We start from the raw sequence: 24,488 nt of genomic DNA, 5'->3' as shown, positions 1-24,488 counted from the left end.
ACATTACTCATTGTTTACAAAGAGCAGATGAGGCCATTAACCCAGCTGAGATGGTGGGGCTGTTACGTTCACTCGCTGACAGACGCGATCACACACTCCATCCCTTGACAGTTTTATGAGCACTTAGGCAAACGCCTGAAAATTCTGTGAAAAATTGCAGTTAATGGGCCACTGCTTCAGAAAGCTCTACGTGAAGCATATGAGCTTGTTTTCAAAGCTGTTGTTGACTACACTTCATGTTTTCCAGATCTCTTTCAGTTCTCACCCTGAGCACACCTGACGTGACTCTTTAATTAGTGTTGCAGTTTGGGCCACACGATAGCGGGGAAAAAAGTCCAATTTCGACTACAATTACGATTTAAAATGTGATTAAAAAAACTAATTTGTATGCTTGTTTGACATAACGCACATGCTCTTACCTGGGTGTGAAGTCGCAGCCCTGCTGCATGAAGGCGCCCAGAGAGAACCAGAGACTGTTGAAGATGCCGAACTCATTGGGGGGCTGGTCGCTGGGCGGACCGTCGGAGCCTTCCTCGGGCTCCTCGGTGTGCCACTCGTACGGGCTGAAGCGGCTGACCAGGAAGAGCACCACGCTCACGCCGATGTAGGCGAACACGATGCACATCCAGATCTCGTAGGCCAGTGGGTCCAGGAAGGAGAAGACGCCGGGTTTGGACTTCTGCGGCTTCTTGATCATGATGGAGATGCCCAGACTCATGAAGGGCTTGGAGAAATCGATCACCTCCTCCCGGACCAGAGTGATTGTTAAAGGGGCCACAGCGATTTCCGCTTTCTGTGAGAGAAGGAAAATGTTCAGATGTTCAGAATGCGATGTTTTCATTCAGATTATTTATTGAAGCAAAGCTGCAAAGATAGCTGAAAAACAGATTTCAAAGTCTCATGTGAACATGGTTTTCTAGCATTGTTGATTTTGTCTATATTGAGATACACTATATGTCGTTTTAGCATCGATATTGCGATGTGCGCATGCGTGATAGTAATGTTACACGATGTGCAATTTCAAGTATAGGGATCATAGTTGATAAGTACGGACCAGGCAGGTTTAAAACGCACGTGATTCTTAGATTAACTGCAAAGTTTAACCATCATAGAGCGAAAGCTTATCAATTTCACGTGTTTTAGGTCCTGTCGGTTTAAACATTCAAGCGATTTTATGTCATTCGAGCACAAGAAGATGCAAAAGAGAACTCAATTCGGTACTCACACGCTGTTTTCTTTTAAGTCTTAAAGGTACAGTACCAAAAACAGCACAAAAGCTTGTTTTTTGAAGCAAGAAACCTTTTTTCTGGGACAAAATGCTTTAAACTGTAGAATACAACATTTTTTTTAATGTTTTGATATCGTAGAGAAATGAAGGCAGCAATTTTCCCACTAACCCTGAGACACCAACTGATCTAAAGAGAAATGTTTCTGTCCAACATATTAATTTTTTAAGGTCACCAGAACCTCAAAAATCGTGTATTGTGGTGAAGACCTGGTTGTATCAGCTCTAAGGCAGAGAGAGATGGGTTGTTAAAGGTAAAGTGCTTTCAGTGGGGCAATTTCACACAAAAAACACGTTCAACAGTAGCTGTACTGTGGCGTCAGCGTGTCCAAACATGGTCTTTACAGCCCATTACTTTCCACCATCCTGACTTTTTTAAGAGGTCTAGATGATAAAATACCTTCTGTAAAATATTGGAGCAATGCACTTCTCTTTTTATGTCACATTTACAGCAGTGAAGCATATTGCAAGTTTTTAAAAGGCCAGGATTCAAGCAGTTGTGAATGGAGATGGCTTTATCAATGAGTGGAGGCTCTTGGGCATCTGAGGGACTTGCGTACAGTAATGTTTACACTGCCTCAGTGGTTTAATACCAGTGAAAGGTCACAGAGGAAGTAGGGAATCTTTTGGCCCTCCTGGTGCCTGTAGGAATACAAGAAGTCGTTTCGCTGCTAGATTTAATTAGAGGCCTCTAGCAATAGCGAAAGCGATCCTGTGTTACAGCAAGAGAGAGGTCGGATTCAAAATCCGTGAAGCACGTCTGCGCCTCGAGACACGGGCAGTTCAATACTGAGCAGGTTTTTATTCAAAAATGCTGTACTGAATTTTTTTTTTCTAACAATCCCTTAAGGATCCCAAAGCTCATAATTAACATTTTCTGCAATTTCACAAGCTGGAACTGAGGACCAGATTTGGCTCATGTAATTTCATGTGAGTAATTTCTGTATTTGCATGCCCTGTAAAGCATGACTCGGTTGTGTGTGACATCCTTACTGCTGCTTCCACGTGTGTGTGTGTGTGTGTGTGTGTGTGTGTGTGTGTGTGTGTGTGTGTGCTTTTTCAATGGCCTTGGTTCTGAAAATGTATTTCCCATTTATTTTCTTCAGCTGCGTTGCAAAAAAATTCTTCAATGAGGAGTTTTAAGCCTTGAACCAAACCCACCAGCTTTTAGATTAACCACAAGATGTGTTGCAAAGCAGAAAAAACAGAAAAATTGATTTAAAAATGGTCAGTATTGCAAGTCTGTGTACCAGATTTTCCTTCTTTTTCTTTTTGCATAAAACAAACAAAAATCAGTCCTAATTTTATATATATATATATATATATATATATATATATATTATTTTTACACTCATTTACACAAATTACACTCATTTATTTATATATATATATATATATATATATATATATATATTCCCCCAGTCATTAATGTAAATTCTACACTATAAATCTATATATAATCTATAAATAATATCAAATATTATTTATTTTTATATTGACATTATTTAAATCTATAAAATAAAATAAAAATAAATAAATGTTTTTTGTTTTTGTTTTTTTAAAAACATAATAGTTAATTAAAAAAATTCACAAATTCATTAGCCATGTTTCCATTAAAAGTTGCGAATTTAACTTGCGTGTAAAATTGGAATATAACATAAAATAATAACATTTATTTTATAAACGCTTCCATCCCATGTGTTCAAGAGAACAAATCATCACTTCCTGGGAAATTGCCACAAAATATCTGTAATAAAAATTCCTCCATCATAAATGAGTTGTGTCTCAGAGCATCAGACGAAACTCAATAAAACGCTGTCATGTGATCTTGCGTTCGGATGCTGGTGTTTGGGAACGCAATCATGTGAGACGCTTCTGGAGGGAATTAAACCAAATCATTCTGATGACAGACTTTGGGTCAGGTGTTTTCAGAACCACCAAACCAACATTTGAGATGCTGTGATGTGATTGGTCCGCAGGTGATTCCAGTTATCCAATCACATCCTCTGCTGAGGCAAAGTTTTGTTTTGTTGTGCATCAAGGGATTCATTCGCTAAAAATGTTTCCATCGTAGTTTATGCGAAAGTTTTTTTTTTTTATTGCGCATTTTTAGAAGTATGCGCATCTTAGTGTTTCCATCCAGCACGTTTTTTTGTTTTTGTTTTTTTTGTTATGCAATATCCCAAAATGCACATAAAAATAGGCTAGGTGGATGGAAACAGCTACTGAGAGAACCAGCTCATGAAAGTTATTCGTTTGTGAATCATTCTACACTGTTCACACTGTATGTTTGTTTTTGTGTGCAGCCAGAGAAGAAAACACGATTATTTCAATAATGTATTCTTTGTTTTTGTGTGCAGCCAAAGAAAACATAATTATTTCAATAATGTATTCTTTCTCAGTACCCAGTCTTTCTATCTGATCATATTCATTGCAGACTGCAAGGACAACATAATTTTGTTTGTTATTGCGCTGTAGATTATGTTGTTGAATGCAGTTTACTTAATATCTTTTATTAGGAAATGAATGAACTATTTCTCTCAATATTTGACAATGATGTAATCAAAACAGTCTGGGTTTTTGGGTCATTTTTTATGTAACTTTTTGGATGAATCTGGCTGGCTGTGGAGTTTTGCTGCACATGCATATACCCTGATATCAGTGAAGTTTTTTGATCTTGTTTCAAAATTGTAGATTGACATGAATTTTTCTCTCTGTTCCTTGAGGGTTCAATTATAATGTTAATAAAGTTTTTTGCACAAAAAAACTAATTTATATATGCAGAAAAAAGATGTTTAAACAGGATGAGTCAAAGCAAACGTTCCTTCACTCTTCCATTTGTCCTGTTGTTAACAGATTCAAGTGCGTGAAGTATAACAGCGTCAGTCATTATAATGATTTCAGAAACCGAAAGCACATCTGTAAACTGTATCGGTGTAGACAGCATCAGTCATTATAATGACTTCAGAAACCGAACGCACATCTGTATGCTGTATCAGCGTAGACAGCGTCAGTCATTATAATGACTTCAGAAACTGAACGCACATCTGTATACTGTATCAGCGTAGACAGCGTCAGTGATTATAATGACTTCAGAAACCGAATGCACATCTGTATACTGTATCGGTGTAGATGGCGTCAGTCATTATAATGACTTCAGAAACCGAACGCACATCTGTATACAGTATCGGCGTAGACGGCGTCAGCCATTATAATGACTTCAGAAACCGAATGCACATCTGTATACTGTATCGGTGTAGACACCGTCAGTGATTATAATGACCTCAGAAACTGAACTCACATCTGTATACAGTATCGGCGTAGACGGCGTCAGCCATTATAATGATTTCAGAAACTGAATGCACATCTGTATACTGTATCAGCGTAGATGGCGTCAGTCATTATAATGACTTCAGAAACCGAACGCACATCTGTATACTGTATCAGCGTAGACGGCGTCAGTCATTATAATGACTTCAGAAACCGAACTCACATCTGTATACTGTATCAGCGTAGACACCGTCAGTGATTATAATGACCTCAGAAACTGAACTCACATCTGTATACTGTATCAGCGTAGATGGCGTCAGTCATTATAATGGCTTCAGAAACCGAACGCACATCTGTACACTGTATCAGCGTAGACAGCGTCAGTCATTATAATGACTTCAGAAACCGAACGCACATCTGTATGCTGTATCAGCGTAGACAACGTCAGTGATTATAATGACTTCAGAAACTGAACTCACATCTGTATACTGTATCTGCGTAGACGTCGTCAGTCATTATAATGATTTCAGAAACTGAATGCACATCTGTATACTGTATCAGTGTAGACAGCGTCAGTCATTATAATGACTTCAGAAACCGAACACACATCTGTATGCTGTATCAGCGTAGACACCGTCAGTGATTATAATGACATCAGAAACTGAACGCACATCTGTATACTGTATCGGCGTAGACAGCGTCAGTGATTATAATGACTTCAGAAACCGAACGCACATCTGTATACTGTATCAGCATAGACGGCGTCAGTCATTATAATGATTTCAGAAACTGAATGCACATCTGTATACTGTATCAGCGTAGACAGCGTCAGTCATTATAACGACTTCATCTGTATACTGTATCAGCGTAGACAGTGTCAGTCATTATAATGATTTCAGAAACTGAATGCACATCTGCATACTGTATCAGCGTAGACGTCGTCAGTCATTATAATGATTTCAGAAACTGAATGCACATCTGTATACTGTATCAGCGTAGACAGCGTCAGTGATTATAATGACTTCAGAAACTGAACGCACATCTGTATACTGTATCAGCGTAGACAGTGTCAGTCATTATAATGACTTCAGAAACAGAACTCACATCTGTATACTGTATCAGCGTAGACAGTGTCAGTCATTATAATGACTTCAGAAACAGAACTCACATCTGTATACTGTATCAGCGTAGACACCGTCAGTGATTATAATGACTTCATTCAGAATGACTTCAGTGTAGGCAAATGTCAGCCGTTAAGCAACTAAATGCCAGTGGATGGGGCCTATGATGCAGTGATGTATAACTATTCGTCGATATCTCGCTCTGGAGGCAGTCATATGCAAATGTATTTGCCCGTGTGATGTCACAGATCCAGCAATATCAAGATGAGCCGTTTTTGGAGCTTGATCAAAGGGTTAGTTAACCCAAAAATGAAAATTCTGTCATTAATTACTCGCCCTCATGGCCTTCCAAATCCATAAGACTTTCGTTCATCTTCAGAACACAAATTAAGATATTTTTTTAATGAATTCTGAGAACTTTCTATCCCTCCATTGACAGCCTACGCAACTTCCACTTTCAAGCCCCAGAAAGATAGTAAAGACATCATAAAAGTAATCCATGTGACTCCAGTGGTTTAACCTCAGTTTTATGAAGCGATGTGAGTGCTTTGTTTGCGCAAGAAAACATAATTTACCACTTTATTTACAAGATATTAATCTCCATTTGTGCATTCACGCAACGTCCGCTCTTGCGTCAACACAACACGCATGCATCGTGGTGCTCTCATGAACACGTGTTGGAGATGTTTTTGTGCAAACAAAGCACTTGCGTCGCTTCATAATATTGAAGTTAAATTACTGAAGTCACATGGATTACTTTAATGATGTCTTTACTACCTTTCTGGGCCTTGAAATTGGTAGTTGCATAAACTTTCAATGGAGGGACAGAAAGCTCTCAGATTTCATTAAAAATATCTTAATTTGTGTTCCGAAGATGAACGAAGGTCTTACCGGTTTGCACCGACATGAGGGTGACATTTTTGGGTGAACTAACCCTTTAAATAAATGCTTTGTTTATAATGAGGAGGACGTTTTAAGCTATGAAACTTGCAGGATGTTTTAATGGTACAAAGACCTCTTATATGTCAAAAGATCAAGGCAAATCTGATTTCTCACATCATGACCCCTTTAAAATGTAAGAGATAATGTACATTTAGCCAGTCATTCTTTCAAAATAAAAGTAATCAGGATCATACTGAAGGGTTTTTATTTTGCCATAGTGACTACACTGTGAAAAATTATTAAAATGGACTAATGCTAACATGTTAAAGATTCAAAACAGTTGCTAATTCTGTTGGGCTTAAAATGTAAGCATTTTGTAAATGACAACAGTTTTAAACTGTTTGATCTGTCAAATCATCTTATTGAATTATTCTGGCAACCACAGCTCCCACTTTTTTCTGTAAAAACTTTTTTTTTTACAGCGTGGCTGATTGTACATGATCCTGTCTTTACTTGCTAAATAAATAAACAATGGACGTTAGCTGGAAGTATTTGATTAAGTGTAAAAAAAGGACACAATAAAAGACATGAAACTAGCACTGTTGCTAGTTTCACTGGTGAAATACACAGAAATACACAGTTTAGTGGTCATTACACAAACATATTTGAGCACAGAACGCAGCAGTTGACCAAGCGAGTGTCTAATAATGTTGTTTAACACCCTCTGGTCTCTCGTGAAAAGGTTTATACGTTATCGTTAAATCTATAAATCTCTCTGTGGAGATTTTGAATGCCATTTTACGTTTGCGACCCTCTCGTGGAGCACTTCAGAGAGTGTATCGGCGGATGAGAGTGTGTATTAGTGAAGAGCAGGTTGGTGGATGAGGGTGTTTAATGGGGCAGAAAGATGTGCATCTGTACTCTCCCTGAGCTCATTAACACTCGTCGGCAGGAGCATTTGCCTTTCGCTGTTGGAGTCGCAGCGAGATGTCAGAGAGGGGACGTACGAGTGACTGATTTTATGTACTTGCGTGCTGAATAATGGTGTTAATACTTCTGGTTGCGTTAAAAAGAGAAAACGCCTTAAGCTCTGACAGTATAAACCCTATGAGCAGATGAAGAAACGCAGCGTCCATCCCTGACAGCAAACACACCTTCAGTTCTGGCCAAACAGCAGACGCTCCTGCTTCAGGCGGAGGATTAACATATTGAAATTAGAGAATGTGCTGTTGGTTTATGGAAACCAATTTCTTTCTCTGCCTGATTTTCTTGTTTATTTTCTGTTATTTCGTGTTTTGTCTTATTGGTGGGAAATTAAAGATGCAAATTGACTTAGACAATTAAATTAAATAAGTCAATAGTTGTCTGCAAACAATTTGAGCAAACATAATCTAACTAATCGGCTTCTCTGTTTTGTCAGCATGTGAAATGCTTTACAGTAAGTTCTCATCTGTGTTATTTTGGTATCATTTATATACTATTATAGTATTTATGAATGTTTTGTATTAGCTGGTATTTTTATTAGGGCTGTCAAATCGATTAATCGCAATTAATTGCATCTATACACACACACACACACACACACACATTGATTATATAAACACAAACTTTTATGTTAGATGCGATTAATGGATTTGACAGCACTCATTTTTATATTTTCAGTTTTCATTTTAATTTTAGTAATTTTGTTTTGTGCTTTTGTATTTAATTTTTAATTTCAGTTTTAGTCATTTTATTTCAGTTAATTGCCAATTTACGTTTAAATTTAAGTTTTTCCCATATTAATATTTAATATTACATATTAATATCTAATATTTATATTTCATTGTATTCCAGCTTTAGTTCAATTACAGAAAACTAAATTGTTAATAGTTTTTGTTTAAGTTAACAATAACAACAGCAGATATTAGAATGATTTCTGAAGGATCATGTGACACTGAATTCTGGAGTAATGATGTTGAAAATTCAGATTTGATCACAGGAATAAATTACATTTCACTATATTTTCACAATATTACTGTTTTTACTGTATTTTTGATCCAATAAATGCACTCGTGATGAGCAGAAGAGACTTCAAAAACATAAAAAATCTAACCGCCCCTAAACTTTTGAACATTGTATGCGTGTATGTTAAACACACAGACTCTTCTCACCCCGTACACCAGCTCCCCAACCATGCCGTTCCAAATCTTCGTCTCTGGATCCCTGGCTCCGTACTTCCCATCCGGAACGATGGAAATCTTGTACTTGATGCCAATGTGCTTGGCGATCTCGGACGCCAGATCCACGCAGTAGCCTTCGAACTGGTCGTTACCTTCATACATCTCCCAGTTCTTCTTTAACATCACGTATGGTCCTTCCTAAACAGACACGGCACACACACCCACACACACACACAAACACACACACACACACACAGAGAAAAAGAGAAAGAGAGAGAGGTGGGCAGGGATGGTCAAGCTGACCTCAGAATTAAACTGTGTTAATTACAGTTTTAAAAAAATAAATGTTCTTTGAAACACCAGATATTAAAGGGATAGTTCACCCCAAAATTAAAATTATTTCACGATTTCCTCACCCTCAAGCCATCTTAGATGTATATGACTTTCTTCTTTCAGACGAACACAATCGGTGATATATTTAAAAATATCCTGGCTCTTCCAAGCTTTATAATGGGAGTGAATGGGGGGCGAGATTTTGAAGCCCAAAAAAGTGCATCTATCCATCATAAAAGTAATCCATACGGCTCCACGTGTTTAATAAAGGCCTTCTGAAGCGAAGAGATGGGTTTTTGTAAGAAAAATATATATATTTAAAACTTTATAAACTACAATATCTAGCTTCCGCCAGACAACCGTACGCTCTTCCGCTGCAAATCGATGCATATAGTCATCTGCCGGAAGCTAGATATTGTAGTTTATAAAGTTTTAAATATGGATATTTTTCTTACAAAAACCACATCGCTTCAGAAGGCCTTTATTAACCCCCTGGAGTCATATGGATTACTTTTATGATGGATAGATGCACATTTTTAGGCTTCAAAATCTCGCCCCCCATTCACTCCCATTATAAAGCTAGAGCCAGGATATTTTTAAATATATTTCAGATTGTGTTCATCTGAAAGAAGAAAGTCATATACACCTAGGATGGCTTGAGGGTGTGTAAATCATGGGATAATTTTCATTTTTGGGTGAACTATCCCTTTAAGAACCATTTTCAGCTTTATATGGTTCTTGAGAGATTAAAAAGTCCTTGATGTTTCATTATAGGTTCTTCACATCAGTGTTTAGGTTTCTAGATTCTTTAAAGCTCTAGTTATCTAAAGTGTTAGAGAATAAAAAGCAATTTATTATTTACATAACATGAGTTTGATGGGATATACATTAACTGACTGCATACATGAATGTGTGTTCCCTAAATGTAGTACACTTACTAGTACTCTTGTGTAAGACACTCATTACACTCATTTATGGGTGCAATATGTGTTGGTGAAGCTCATTATCTTTGTGGTCAATAAAGGTTTGACTGACAAGATTACCACTATGAATCAAAACATTTATTTGAATGATTTCCACACATTTATACAACTGCCTGTGAGAATTATGAGGACATAATGCAAAACATTGATTTACATTAAAACCATTAGAGTGCAAACATTTAGTCACTGTAATCAATTGGTCAATGATAATCAAATGAGCAAATTACATTAAACAAGTTCATATATTGAAAATCACATAAAGAGATCATTTCTATCAATCTAAACATTAAAGCAGGAATCATTTAGACAGACAAACAACACATGATTGAGATTTACACACGTACATTCATTTGATGGTCAATTATTTTACATTGTTTATACATTATTTTACATGTTTGGAGGTCAAATTTTCTTTCATTTTGACACTGATATGGAAACTCATTCCTCTGGATATGAAGGCACATGAGAACAGGATGTAAACATGATGTTTAAGAATATCCCAAGTTATTTTAGTTTATGGATCGCATGTGTGCTGTGGATTTACTGTAGAAAACGATTTCTTCTTGTCCTTTATTGTGTTTAAATAAACAAAGTGCGTTAAGAGTGATTATACTTTTAATTTATTTTTGAACAAATGGTTAATTTCTATATTTTCTAGTAAATATAAATATACTGTGATTTATTTTTAAATTTTATATATATATATATATATATATATATATATATATATATATATATATGTACAGTCAAACCAAAAATTATTCAGACATTTTTCATTTTTTATATTTTTTATATATTTTTACTAGTGTGTTCAGGACACTATAGTTGATTTATGTAAGTGAGGATAGCAAAATAAAGTAAACTGTTAAATATTATACCCAAAAATTAATAAATTGATAAAAATTTGGGAGCAAAAATTATTCAGACACTTTGACCTGACCATGTTTTGCTTAAGTGTTATCTGACATAATTAAGATTAATTTTTTCTGACACAGTTTAACTCTGAGATTTTGTCATATTTTATTACCATTTTTTTAAACTATAGTGAATAAACTGAATTAATGAATGAAATGTTCAAGGTGTCTGAATAAATTTTGGTTTGACTGTATAAATAATTTACTAGTAAATATTGAAATAAATATTTTTTACAGAACAAGTGTTAAGTTTAATTATACTTGTAATTTATTTTAAAAAGAAATAATGTAATGTTAATGTAAATATTTACTAATAAATGAACAATAAATGAATTATAAAAAACAGAAAGTGTGTTTGAAGTAATATATTTGTGATTTATTTATTAAATATTTTTTTAAATTAGTAAAATAGAATTTTTTCTGAACAAGAAGTGTGAAGTTTAAATGTACTTGTAGTTTATTTTTCAATGAATTATTAATGTAAATATTTACTAGTAAATTAAAATGTTTTTTATTTACTAAACAAAAATGTGTTTGGAGTAAATAGACTTGTGATTATTGTGATTATATTGACTAGTAAATATATAAATAAATTATTACTGAACAAAAAGTAAATATATTTGTAATTTATTTTTTAAATAAATGTATATATTTACTAGTCAATATATATATAAATCAATAATATATTTAAAAATAAAAAGTATATTTACTAAACAAAAAGTAAATATACTTGTGATTTATTTTTATATAAATTATTTAGATATATATATATATATTTTTTACTGAACAAGAAGTGTTAAGTTTAAATATACTTGTAATTTTTTTAAATTAATTATTAATATAAATATTTACTAAATAATTTATATAAAATATTTTACTTAAAATATAAGTATATTTACTGAACAAAAAGTGTTTGGAGCAAATATACTTGTGATGAATTTTTAAATAAATGTATTTATTTACTAGTAAATATATAAATTAATAATTTATTCAAAAATAAAATACAAGTATATTTACTGAACAAAAAGTGTGTATGGAATAAATATACTTGTGATTTAGTTTTAAATAAATTTTTTATTTTTATATTTACCAATAAATATATGAATAATTTATTACCACACAAAAGGTTTAGAGTAAATGTACTTTTTAAAATAAACATATTTAAATATTTACTAGTCAATGGAAGAAAAGAGTTTCGCTATTATGTTGTCAGTTGAGCATGTCAATATATTTCCAACAATGACTCTTGTACCGCTTTACAGCACTTTTGTAGTATGTATATAGATGCTTTTTATGTTTCACAGAAGAAAGAAAGTCATACAGTTTAGGAACGACATGACGGTGAGTAAATGATTGCATTTTCATTCTGAAGAGAACAATTCCTTTAAGTTGAAATATTCCTTTAATGGGTCGGTTGAGCTGAATTACGACTGAATCATTTGACTAAAACACTCTCTCCACTTCTTTTCTTACATTAATGTCCTTTCCAGGTGAAAAGTTCATTAATGTAAGAAAAGAGAAAGAATGAATGAATGAATGGCTTATTCTCCTGATCTCACAGGCTTCAGTCTAGATAAATAGGCTGCTGTCTGCAGGCGTGGAGTTAATGAACGTTACACAGTACGAACACGCCTCACATCCCCTCAGCCTGGAGTTACACTAATTACAGCTATCAGTTACTCAGCAATCTTTCTCTCCATCTCTCTCTCTCTCTCTCTCTCTCTGCCTGAAGCCCACATGTCGCACCCATCATAAACACAAACACACATCCACTGTCTATCTATCACAGACACATCTGGATGTGTTGCTTGTGCATCGTGATACGCTGCTCTGCATCTGTCACACTTACGCTTGATCGATTCCAGAACTCTCATCGGATTAATTAACGTGTCTATTTATAGTAAGAATCGCCCCGTTTGTTTGTGCTCACATTGTGTAATTACACAGTTCTTGTTTGAAATGGCATTCTGCTAACACAACAAAACAAATATATTTAATGAGGAACAAAATGTTTTATTTATATTGCATTAATGTGGCTGTGCAAAGTGTGCGTTTCATATCGGATTGGCGTCAGTGTGCGTTTGCAGTGGATTGTGGGAGATCTGAAACCCCAGCGGCGAACACTGCTGAGAGAGAGGGATGTGGAGGCTGAAGGTCAAGCTCATCTCCATCTATCCCAATGGTGGTTCTTATTTTCTCAAATGTATCATTATTCGCTATTATTGCCATAACCTTTTTATATTAAGGTTAACCGGCGTTAAATTGGCAAGATGTTTGAAAAGCTGCATTCATTTCAGCAGCAGCCTAACACACAGATTCACACACTATTTTGTCTGCCGAACCACTTCGACCTAAAATATTTACGTATATAATTAGTCCCTATGAGATTTTAAGTTTATATTTCAATAATTTAGCAACACTTACAGTATGCATGCTCACATGCGTTTACACCGTCACAATTATTGTGATTTCGAAATGACATTACGTGACGTTTGTCAAATGAATCTGCAGTGGTCAGGTGGTACAATGGTCACATGGTACAAGCAGGAGCTCTCATGGGGCGTTCACACCAGACGCGACTTGCGCAAATAAATCGTGATATTCGTGCGTAGTTGGATGCTTGAACATTTTGAGTTTACTCGCTTCATTCGCGCGTGAAATTCACTTCACAACAGACGCGAATTCACGTCACTATTAAAGCAAGCTCCTGATTTGTTAACGCGGCGCGAATTTTCGCCAAAGTTCAGATTTTTCAACTCGCACGTTTCGCGCAAATCACGCATTATGCGTGTCAAACGCCCGAAATGCTCAATCCGCGCCACGTCATTCGCGCGAATCGCGCCGCAGGATGTCTTTTCGCGTCTTTGCATTGACTTAACATGTAAATCACTCGCGCTTAACGCTTCATTCGCATCTGGTGTAAACGCACCATTAGAAAATTCCCAGCTTAAAAGTTGTAATTACGAGCTCTACTGGGATGTGAACGCTTTAATTACGTTAATTACAACATGTGTGAACACGCCTACAGTTCTCTGATGTCAGTCACATGACATACAGGTAAACCAATAAAATATTTCATCTTTTTTAGAAGTTTTTTTTTTTTTTTACTGTTTATTTTAATTTTACATTTTTACGATTTAATTTAATTTTAATTTAGGAAATAATTAAGGAAATTTAATTTAATTTAGGAAATAATTCCTAAATAAAAATTCCTGAATAAAAAGTGTTTTCGTTCAGTACATATTCTTGTAATTTATCCTTAAATAAATCATATTTACTGAATGAAAAGTACTTTTAAATAAAAGTCATTTTCTTGCATCTTTTAAATTATTTTTAAAATAATTTAAAAAAACTTTTACTAGTAAATATATAAAGTATTTATTTATAAATAAACAAGTATATATATATATATATATATATATATATTCTTTTTAGAGTAAATATACAAAAATATTGAATTATATATTTACTAGTAAATATATAAATATATCACCAATAAAAGAATAAAAGTAAAGTGTGCAGCACAGCAAATGATGAAAATGTGAAATTAAACTATTACTTTGAAACTATAACATATTATACATGCTAATTGCTATTATCTGTAGTTATTGAGCATGTCACCGACGCTGTTCATAGATATAGATCATGAAATATATCTCCAAAAATGAATTTTGTAGTGTTTTACAGCACTTTTATGCATATAGATGTTATACATCTCTTTTTATGTTCCACAGAAGAAAGAAAGCCACACCGTTTTGAATGACATGACGCTGAGAACGATTCCTACTATAAGTTTTAATAAATTGAAATATTCCTTTTAATGACAGGGTATGAATTTTAATTAATATATTGGATATTGGTTAATATATTATTAACCTAAATGACATCGGCTGAGAAGGACAGCTGTTTCAGAGGTCGGAAAAGTTTTGTTAAAGTGATAGTTCACCCAAAAATGAAAATTCTGTCTTAATTTATTCTCCCTCAAGTTGTTCCAAACCTGTATAAATTTCTTTGTTCTGCTGAACACAAAGGAAGATATTTGGAAGAATGTTTGTAACCAAGCAGATATCGCGCAAAATTGACTACCATATGGTAGCCAATCGGGGGCGGGATCTGCTTGGTTACAAACATCCTTTGTGTTCAGCAGAACAAAGAAATGTATACAGGTTTGTATAAATTACTCCCCCTCAAGTAGCTATACTTACATTTACTCCCCCTCAAGTAATTATACACCTTAAATGAGTAAATGATGACAGATTTTTCATTTCATTTTTGGGTGAACTATCCCTTAACAGTAAATAGGTGAATTTCAATTCATGTTTTACATTTTCAACAGAGTTTAATACATCAGTCTAACAGCACAGAATCTAAATCAAGCCGTTTCGTCTCAGAGAGCAACTTGTGTTGATTTTGTTGAAGAGCTGTTTAGTTTTCTGCAGTTAAGTCAGATAATCAACACACACACACACACACACACTTCAGCAGCCAATATGTGTGTAACCAAGGATGAAATCCTCACCAGAAGCGAGAGAGTGAGAGACAGCGAGAGAGATCAGGCCTTTATATTCTTTGTAAAGGCCGTGACTTGGTGTAAAAAACTATTTGGGAATACTGTCACGGTGACACTGTACACTGGTTGCTTCCTGTAGGCTGTATTTAGAATAGAGAGTCTACAAGGTGTGTCACAAACATTTAACTAATGTACTTGAGGAGTTTTGGAGAGAATTAAATTGGACATTATGGCCGCATTTACATTACATGGTTCAACTGACCCAATTCCGATTTTTTTTTTTCCTCCCACGCGGCACAGATTGGATATGACCCACGAAAAAAGCACATGGATTCTGATATTCTCTGATCGTTTTCAGGCCTCATTCATATGTGGAAATAAATCTGAAATGAATTGGATACATGTATTTTTGTCCGCCATGTAAGCGAATAGATCGGATATTCCCGTCAATGCGAGTCGTACTTCACTGAAAAAAAGGCAGTGGAGAATGATGCCAACTCAGGTGGACACCAACCTCGATCACATGACTCTTTTCAGTGACGCAATGGAGAATGAAGGCTCAACCCAATGTTTTGCTGACCTTTAGAGATGGTGTGGAAAGCAAAAGCTCTGCATCCGTTGCAAATCAGTCCATTTTTACTTCCTTTTCGGCCTAAGCTTTTCCGAGTCAGTACGTCTACAGTACCTTGGGTTGTTTCGCCAAGCCCAAGTGTATAGTGTAAATGCAGATATCGGATATGGGTCTTTTTAAAAGATGATGTAAACTATCGTCAACAAATCAGAATTGTGCATTGTGACCTGCAGTGTGAATGCAGTCTCAATTCAATTTTGAATGATGTATGATCCTGATGAATATACAAACAGTCTAACATGCTTGCATTTCAAACATTCAGGGCATTTTTGTTAGTGGATCATACCACTGTCACATGAATTCAGGGAAAGAGACTGTTTGCTCCAGGGTTATTATCATTAACTACAACTAAAACCATTAAAAAACATTTTTGTTACTTGTTGAAATAATAATAAAATAATAAAAAATTGTTAACAGAAAATAAACTAATTAAAATATTAAAAAAACTATAATAGTATATCAGTGCTCCTCATTGTGATGAAGATTATCCTCCAGTCTCCATAAACACAGAAAACACCATCTCAGGTAACCAGACCTCCATGAAACACAATCCTCTGATGTTTTTCAGGACATTTAAAGGCATGTAAAATCCATAACGTGCCATAATGCTCTAACTTCATAATTTTAGAATGAATAATATTTTATGTTATAGGGTTTGATTGAATCATTTGCTATGATATTATTGGTTAATATTATTTTTTCCCACCCATGATTATGTCACCAGAAAAGTCTATAAAGTTATTACATTTAGATAAAAGATTTAAAAACATTTTTCTCTTTAGAATAACGTGCACTAAATTGTGGAAACATTTGTATATATAAAAAACATTTTGTTTTTAACATATTCCTGGTTTTATATATATTTAACTGCTGTAATATTAAATATTTCTGAGTAAAACTGAATATCATTGGGAAATAATTAATGGTAAGGCTTGATTTTATTCATCTGGGTCATTGCTGTTAGGGATGCACGATATGTCGGCCACAATATCAGTATCGGTCGATATATGTTCATTTTTAATGTTATCGTTATCGGCCCAATAAGAAATTTGGTTGATATATGAAAGTCGATAAATAATGGATTATTTCCTTCAGCTGAGACACTTCAGACTCACACTGTTCACCATGATGGTTTTGAATTGTTTGAAGTTTGATTGAAATCACTTCAAAAAGGAAAAGTACAACATGTGCAGCACACGTTTGTCATATATGCTACATAATATTATAATGAGAACATTATAATTGCGTGTTTGGGATGTGGATTTTAATGATGAGACTTTTGTTTTTGTAATCAGGCTCTCAAAAATGATATAAAAATTGGGATTTAGATTCATCGGCCAATATATCGGTTGTCGGCATCCAAATATAAAGAATTATCGGTTATTGGTATCGGCCAAAATTTTCATATCGGTGCATCCCTAATTGCTATTACTGGTTTGTATCAATGTCCATGTGACCTTGTTTATGTTAGCAAGAAAGTGGTTGCATAGGCGGAGAAAGTTATTACACTTAAATATTATAAAATCAGACATTTTTTAAGAATATAGTATCATGCACAATGAGAGCAGGGACATTTGTTAAGATTTGTTTCGATTTCATGATGCCTTTAAATGCCAACTGTGTAATTCATAAAGCAAGGCCAAGCAGTCACAAAAAGACAAAATGAAATACCCACAAAGCTGCTTTTTACACCCTTGGCATTGCACCTCAGGTACGTGGGATGAATGTTACTGAATGTTTAACGCTGCAGTCCCAGCTGAAGGAGTGTCTGAAAACAGCTGAATCATGCGAGAGAGGGGTTACACTATCTCTGATGTCTCACAGTTGTCTCGTCCTCTTCTCTCTGCTCAGTGTCTGAACAGCGGATTCTTTAGCAGTGATGGAAACGATGATGATCCTGCAGAGGTAAAATTCTCCATCGCCTTAAAAAGCGCACGGCAGAAAAGAAAAGAGAGAGAAGGAGAAAGAGAGAGAGAGAGGAGGAGCCTGCTAAGGTATAATTTTCTATCGCTCTTTTCCCTATTTAAACCCTTACAGAATTTACCATAGTAACCATAGTTTCCGCCAAAATACCATTGTTACTACAGTAAAACTGGGGCAGCTTGGTGTCACAAGAAATTTAAGTCAAAGCAATTAGAAAAGCTTCACATATTGTAATATTGTTAATAAAACAAAACTATTTTTATAGCACTTAACATATACATAATGCATCAAAAAAATGCATAAAAACAATAATGACATTAAGACATTAAAACTTAACATTAAAAATAGGAAATAAGAAATACAAATCTTAAAAAAAGAACATGTAATTTTTTTATCTTATGTTTTTTTATCTTTTGATTCTAATGTTGAGATTTTCATTAAAAACAGTGACTGAAAAGTAGGGTTGGGAATCGAATCGGATCGGATACTTGTTATAAAATTAAAATTTCGATTCCACTTATCGATTCCTGTGTGCGCATTTTAATGTGATTTTAAACCATTTGAGCCGAAAAAAGACTCAAAAGAGAACTCAATTCGGCATGCGAATACTGAATTGAGTTCTCTTTTGTGTCTTCTTGCGCTTGAACAGAGAAATACAGTTTGTAACTTTAATAAGGATTAATCTATATTAATAAAAAGAAACCTATGCAGTGTTATTTTGTATATGATTTCAATTTCTGAACTTTGTTCAGTTGTATTTATTTGTGCTATTGCTAATTTGCTTATTTGTTCTTATTGTATTACTTACTGTTTTTTTTTTTATTTTTGTTCATGGTATTCAGCTGCAACAGAACTGAATCCATATTGGAATTGAAACTGGGAATTGTTAAGAATCGGAATTGATAATCAGAAACCGAATTGGAACCGGAATTGCTACATTTCAAACGATACCTAACCCTACTGAAAAGATTTGTGTTCAGATGCATCTTTTCTGAAATATGAACGCCTGGAGTTTGTCTAATTTCAATTGCTAAAGGGTTCTGAATTTTTAGGGTTTTAATAATGGTGTCCTTCTAATCGATTTTCAGCTGTGAGCTTTAAACTGCAGCTGAGGTCAGATAGCAACTCAACTTTTTTTGTTAATGCCCCTGACTTTAATGCAACTTTTAGCTAGTTTGAAATAATCTGAGCCAGCAAGTGGGCGGCTCTCATGGTCTTGGCAGTGACCAGTGAGCTTCTTCTGTGTGTGATATGGCATTCCTGTAGCTTAAAACAGTAGAGTCAAGGTCATGGTTTCCATTGCCAGAGAATGCATGAATGCAGTGGAAGTAGACCCTTTTGATGATCATCAATATCGTAAATCCTGCAAAGTTTTTTATATTTTCATTTTTAAAAAAACATATGTACATTTATAACAATATACTTAGTATTATATTACTTAAAAAACTTAGTTAACGCTGCTGTGAGGGTGTTTCTAATACAGCATCAACCCTAACCCATCTTTCTTTCTTCTGACTGCCGTTATCAATCGCTCTCTATTTTTCCTATTTATGAAAGTTGTGAAAACACTATTGTGGAGTTTTTCTTTTGCTATTTGAGCAAATAGAAACACAAAAAATATATTTAATACATTCACTGCTATAGAATTTTAACCAACTATGACGACTTCCGCTTCTGAGAAACCCGGAAATGTAAAAAGGGTCTGTTGCTTTGGGTAAAAGCGTCTACCAAATGCATTAATGTAAATGTTCTCAGGCTAAAGAATTGACAGCGAATGCAAAGTCACATAGAGTATCTGAATATTCGTATATACATTCATTCTATTATAATTGCTTGCATGGTGCTCCTGTTCAGATTTCAGCAATCCGTGACAGAATAGGATGGAAAAGTCACAGGCAGTCATTCAGGCTGTCATTTCATCCATTATTAATCGCTGAGTGTGACAGACCTTCGACGTTTCAGCAAAAACAGTCGGTAGGTGTGACACCACTGCCCAAAATCAAGGTGTTTTGAGTCAGCCAGGGGGATGTCACCTTAACAATAACTATGGTGATTTGTTGGAAACGATGGTTACCATGGTGCTTTTTTAAGGGAAATTAAAACATCAACTTAGTACACATATGTAAATTCTTTCTTCAGTGTAACCCCCTTGTTCCCTTTTGAAAAATGAACTATAGCACCATCAGCTCTCTCTCTCTCTTTCACTGGCTCACTTTCTTTCCTTGTTCCTCTCACCAATACAGTCAGTAAGAAATGCAAGTAAGTTTTAAGTACGTCTAGCTGATGGAATATGTCCTGCTCCCTCTAGATGGCGCTATGTGTGTAAGACTGCAGATGTGGGTGGTTGTGAGTACATTACCATTATAGTCGTGACGATAACCGTCCTGTTCTCCATAGCTGAGTCGTTGCCCATCGAAAGCTCATTCTGGACCAGAACCAATTTATCCAGGTCGTTCCAGTAACCGATCTGCAGATGATAGACGATGGGGTAATCAATCCAGTGTATGTGGGCTTCTGAGTGAAATTGCGGTGTGTATCTGTATAAATGTTTGCTTGTGTGTGTCTAAATGCATGAAAGTGTGTTTTGTGTCTGACCTTGCGGGGGCCGTTACTCTTTAGCTCAAAGACATCCATGGTGTAGTTGACTCTGCGTCCATAATGATCAAACTGAATATTCCCAGTGAGACCCTGGATTCTCACCTTTACACACACACACATACACAAGGAAGTATTAGTAAGACAGAACACATCCCTTTTGGTAAGCATGGAACAAAAAGTATCATTTGTAGCTGCAGTTTATTTTGCAGAGTGGATTAAACCTTTAAGATGAGTTAAAAGTAGTGTCAGAGTGATTAAACAGCTTTGACAGCTAGTTTATGCAACATCCTTTGATCTTGCAGTGTCAGAGCCCTCATGGAGTCCCGCCAACTCCCATCTGTCATAGAATCCCGCACACTCTTACCTGTCATGTAGACCTCCGCCCACTCTCACTTTTCTGACGGTGTCCCGCCCACTCCCACCTGTCATTGAGTCCTGCCCACTCTTAACTGTCATATAGATCCCGCCCACTCTCACATTTCAAATGGTGTCCCGCCCACTCCCACCTGTCGTACAGTCCCGCCCACTCGTCATATAGACCCCCGCCCACTCTCACTTTTCAAATGGTGTGCCACACACTCCCACCTGTCGTAGAGTTCCGCCCACTCTTACTTGTCATGTAGACCCCTGCCCACTCTCACTTTTCAGACGGTGTCCCGCCCACTCCCACCTGTCATTGAGTCCCGCCCACTCTTACTTGTCATATAGACTCCCGCCCACTGTCACTTTTCTGACGGTGTCCCGCCCACTCCCACCTGTCATTGAGTCCTGCCCACTCTTAACTGTCATATAGATCCCACCCACTCTCACATTTCAAATAGTGTCCCGCCCACTCCCACCTGTTGTACAGTCCCGCCCACTCTCGCTTTTCAAACGGTGTCCCACCCACTCCCACCTGTCATAGAGTTCCGCCCACTCTCGCTTTTCAAACGGTGTCCCACCCACTCCCACCTGTCGTAGAGTTCCGCCCACTCTCGCTTTTCAGACGGTGTCCCGCCCACTCCCACCTGTCGTAGAGTCCCGCCCACTCTTACTTGTCAAATAGACCCCCGCCTACTCTCACTTTTCAGACGGTGTCCCACCCACTCCCACCTGTCGTAGAGTTCCGCCCACTCTTACCTGTCATATAGACCCCTTCCCACTCTCACTTTTCAAACGGTGTCCCGCCCACTCTCACCTGTCATTGAGTCCCGCCCACTCTTAATTGTCATATAGACCCCTGCCCACTCTCACTTTTCAGACAGTGTCCCACCCACTCCCACCTGTCGTACAGTCCCGCCCACTCTTCATATAGACCCCCGCCCACTCTCACTTTTCAAACGGTGTCCCACCCACTCTTACTTGTCATATAGACCCCCGTCCACTCTCACTTTTAAGACGGTGTCCCACCCACTCCCACCTGTCATTGAGTCCCTCCCACTCTTACCTGTCACATAATCCCCTGCTCACTCTCACCTTTCAGACAGTGTCTTCCTCACTTCCACCTGTCATAGAGTCCTGTCCACTCTTACCTGTCAGACAGCATCTTGTCCATCCTCACCTGATGTGTTGAGTCCTTCCCACTTCCACCTGTTGTACAGACTCCTGCCCACACTGACATTTCAGTCAGCATCCTGCAGTTTTACCTGTCTTAGAGCCCACCCACTCCCACCTGTCCTATAGTCCCACCCACACTCACCTTTCAGACGGTGCCTTGTCCAGTCTCAGCTGTAGAGTCCTGCCCAATGTCAATTCATACAGTCCTGCCCACTCCCACTTGTCATAGAGTCCTGCCCACTCCCACCTGTCATACAGATTCCCTCCAACTCTTACCTGTTGTACAGAGTTCCACCCATTCACACCTGTTGTATAGAATCCCACCCACTCCCACCTGTCATTCAGATTCCCTCCAACTTTCATCTGTTGCACAGATTCTCACCCACTCCCACCTGTCATAGAGATTCCCTTCCACTCTCACCTGTTGTACAGTCCTGCCCATTCCCACCTGTCATATAGACTCCCTTCCACTCTCACCTGTTGTACAGATTCTCACCCACTCCCACGTCATAGAGATTCCCTTCCACTTTCATCTGTTGTACAGAGTCCCACCCACTCCCACCTGTCATAGAGATTCCCAGCCACTCCCACCTGTTATACAGTCCTGCCCATTCCCACCTGTCATACAGACTCCATTTCACTCTCACCTGTTGTACAGATTCCCTCCCACTCCCACCTGTCATACAGATTCCCTCCCTCTTTCATCTGTTGTATAGATTCTCACCCACTCCCACCTGTCATACAGATTCCCTTCCACTCTCACCTGTTGTACAGATTCCCTCCCACTCCTACCTGTCGTACAGAGTCCTGCCCACTCCCACCTATAATATAGTAATGCTCACTCCCACCTGTTATACAGTTATGCTCACTGTGACCTGTTGTACAGATTCCCGCCCACTCTCACCTGGCTCACAGCATCCCATCAACTCTCACCTATCTTGCACAATCCCACCCGCTCTCACCTGTTTCAGAGTTCGTTCCATATCAATGCCCTGATTCCAAGGAGCAGCTGGGTTGGCAAGGCAGTCTCCAGCGTTGCCTCTGCGAGAGATGTCGATCTTCTGTCTGCGCAGATTTCGAAACGCCTCCGCCATCACTAGCACACCATCGTACGTCAATGATGATGTGTACTGAAAAAGTAAAAGGAATATTGTGTCTTTATTCACACTACATTACCCATGCTTCCTGTTTATAGTCACATATCAAATGTAATGCTGAGCCGTCGTAGTGCCTAAGTAGATGTAAATGCAACAGGGAGGGCATTCTAGATGAGCGCATTGATTATTGCCTCCGCCTGCTTGCTTGTAAGGCTGTGTGCGTAATGCAATGTGACATAAAACTGCAATGTAGCGACGCCGCTACTTGTTACTGGAAAAGCTATTTAGCTGTAAAGCAGTACAGATTGTTGCTACACAGCAGTAAAGATTCAGAGAGATTGCTGGGGAAAGCAGTGCAGGGATCTCATTGTTTGTCTCTTTATGAGGTTCCACCAGCGGAAAGAAAAAACGCTCAACCTCAACAATGATCAAAATGGATCTTATTCTCTTATTTCCATAAACAAATACAAAAGCATGCTATTTGCATGGGTAAATCCGGCCCAATATAACAGAACGAGTCTCAGCGGCTGGGTCTGCACTGACACAAGACATTATGAATGAACTTGATCAGCGGAAATGAAGATTTATGGTTGTTGCAGAGGCATAATAACATCCAATTAACATCGAGGGAAAGACAGAAACAAACAACAATCATTAAAGGGGGAGTCAGCGAGTGAGATGCAGAAAATCAAGAGCGAGCAAGAGATGGAGGTAGTCAAGGCTCTTGCCTGTAAAGTGTGCTCTAATGAACCCGTAAAGATTGGTTTGATGTTCCTCTGATAATTTATAGCAGGTACTGCAGGATGGAAGTGCTAATCAATGGGAGTAGAGAAGGATCTCCATGTTATCAACCGAGGGGAAAAGCAAAGTTTTTGAGCTGAGGACAGCACAATGAGGTGAGATTATGCAGCAAAAATCATCTTAATGAGCAGATTCGTACTGTTTTCCAGTTAGGGAGAACTGTAATGTTTTGAGCAGGGTCACCGTTTTACTCACATTTGGTTCTTAAAAAGTCTAAAAATATTTATTGATTTTATTAAATGAAAAATTCAGTTTAATTATCTTAATTGGTACAACAAATGTCTTAATTATCATTTTAAGAGGTCTTAAATTTGGGCATGGAAAAATGGGAATGTGATACAGCCTAATGTGATTATTAAATCCAAAAGGCTATGATTTCATTAAATAAATATGAATGCTGCACGTTTCAAAGTAGAAACACAGGACTGTTGTGCATTCTACA

The 24,488-nt window shown here is 36.9% G+C and overlaps 2 protein-coding genes across 6 annotated transcripts in view; one reads left to right on the top strand and one right to left on the bottom strand.

Annotated features, from left to right (window-relative positions):
* The window catches only part of gria4a (glutamate receptor, ionotropic, AMPA 4a), a 93,441-nt gene that overhangs the window by 27,786 nt on the left and 41,167 nt on the right, over nucleotides 1–24,488 (bottom strand). For 4 of the 5 annotated variants that reach the window (XM_051861791.1, XM_051861789.1, XM_051861788.1 and 1 more), the window contains exons 7-11: nucleotides 23,111–23,278; nucleotides 20,610–20,714; nucleotides 20,374–20,481; nucleotides 8,712–8,918; nucleotides 420–793 (exon numbers count right to left, since the gene is read on the bottom strand). In XM_051861791.1, coding sequence (XP_051717751.1) covers nucleotides 420–793; nucleotides 8,712–8,918; nucleotides 20,374–20,481; nucleotides 20,610–20,714; nucleotides 23,111–23,278 — 962 coding nt within the window. Of the gene's footprint in view, nucleotides 1–419; nucleotides 794–8,711; nucleotides 8,919–14,725; nucleotides 18,014–20,373; nucleotides 20,482–20,609; nucleotides 20,715–23,110; nucleotides 23,279–24,488 lie in introns of those variants that run through there. The other variant, XM_051861792.1, reaches the window with a different exon arrangement.
* The window catches only part of LOC127495189 (gastrula zinc finger protein XlCGF7.1-like), a 288,096-nt gene that overhangs the window by 224,958 nt on the left and 38,650 nt on the right, over nucleotides 1–24,488 (top strand). The gene's annotated exons all lie outside the window — the stretch shown is intronic.

The sequence above is a fragment of the Ctenopharyngodon idella genome, chromosome 15, assembly GCF_019924925.1.
Source record: "Ctenopharyngodon idella isolate HZGC_01 chromosome 15, HZGC01, whole genome shotgun sequence".
Classification (NCBI taxonomy): Eukaryota; Metazoa; Chordata; class Actinopteri; order Cypriniformes; family Xenocyprididae; genus Ctenopharyngodon; species Ctenopharyngodon idella.
The sequence above is the reverse complement of the archived record's forward strand: the minus strand, read 5'-3'. Positions and strand labels throughout refer to the sequence as shown.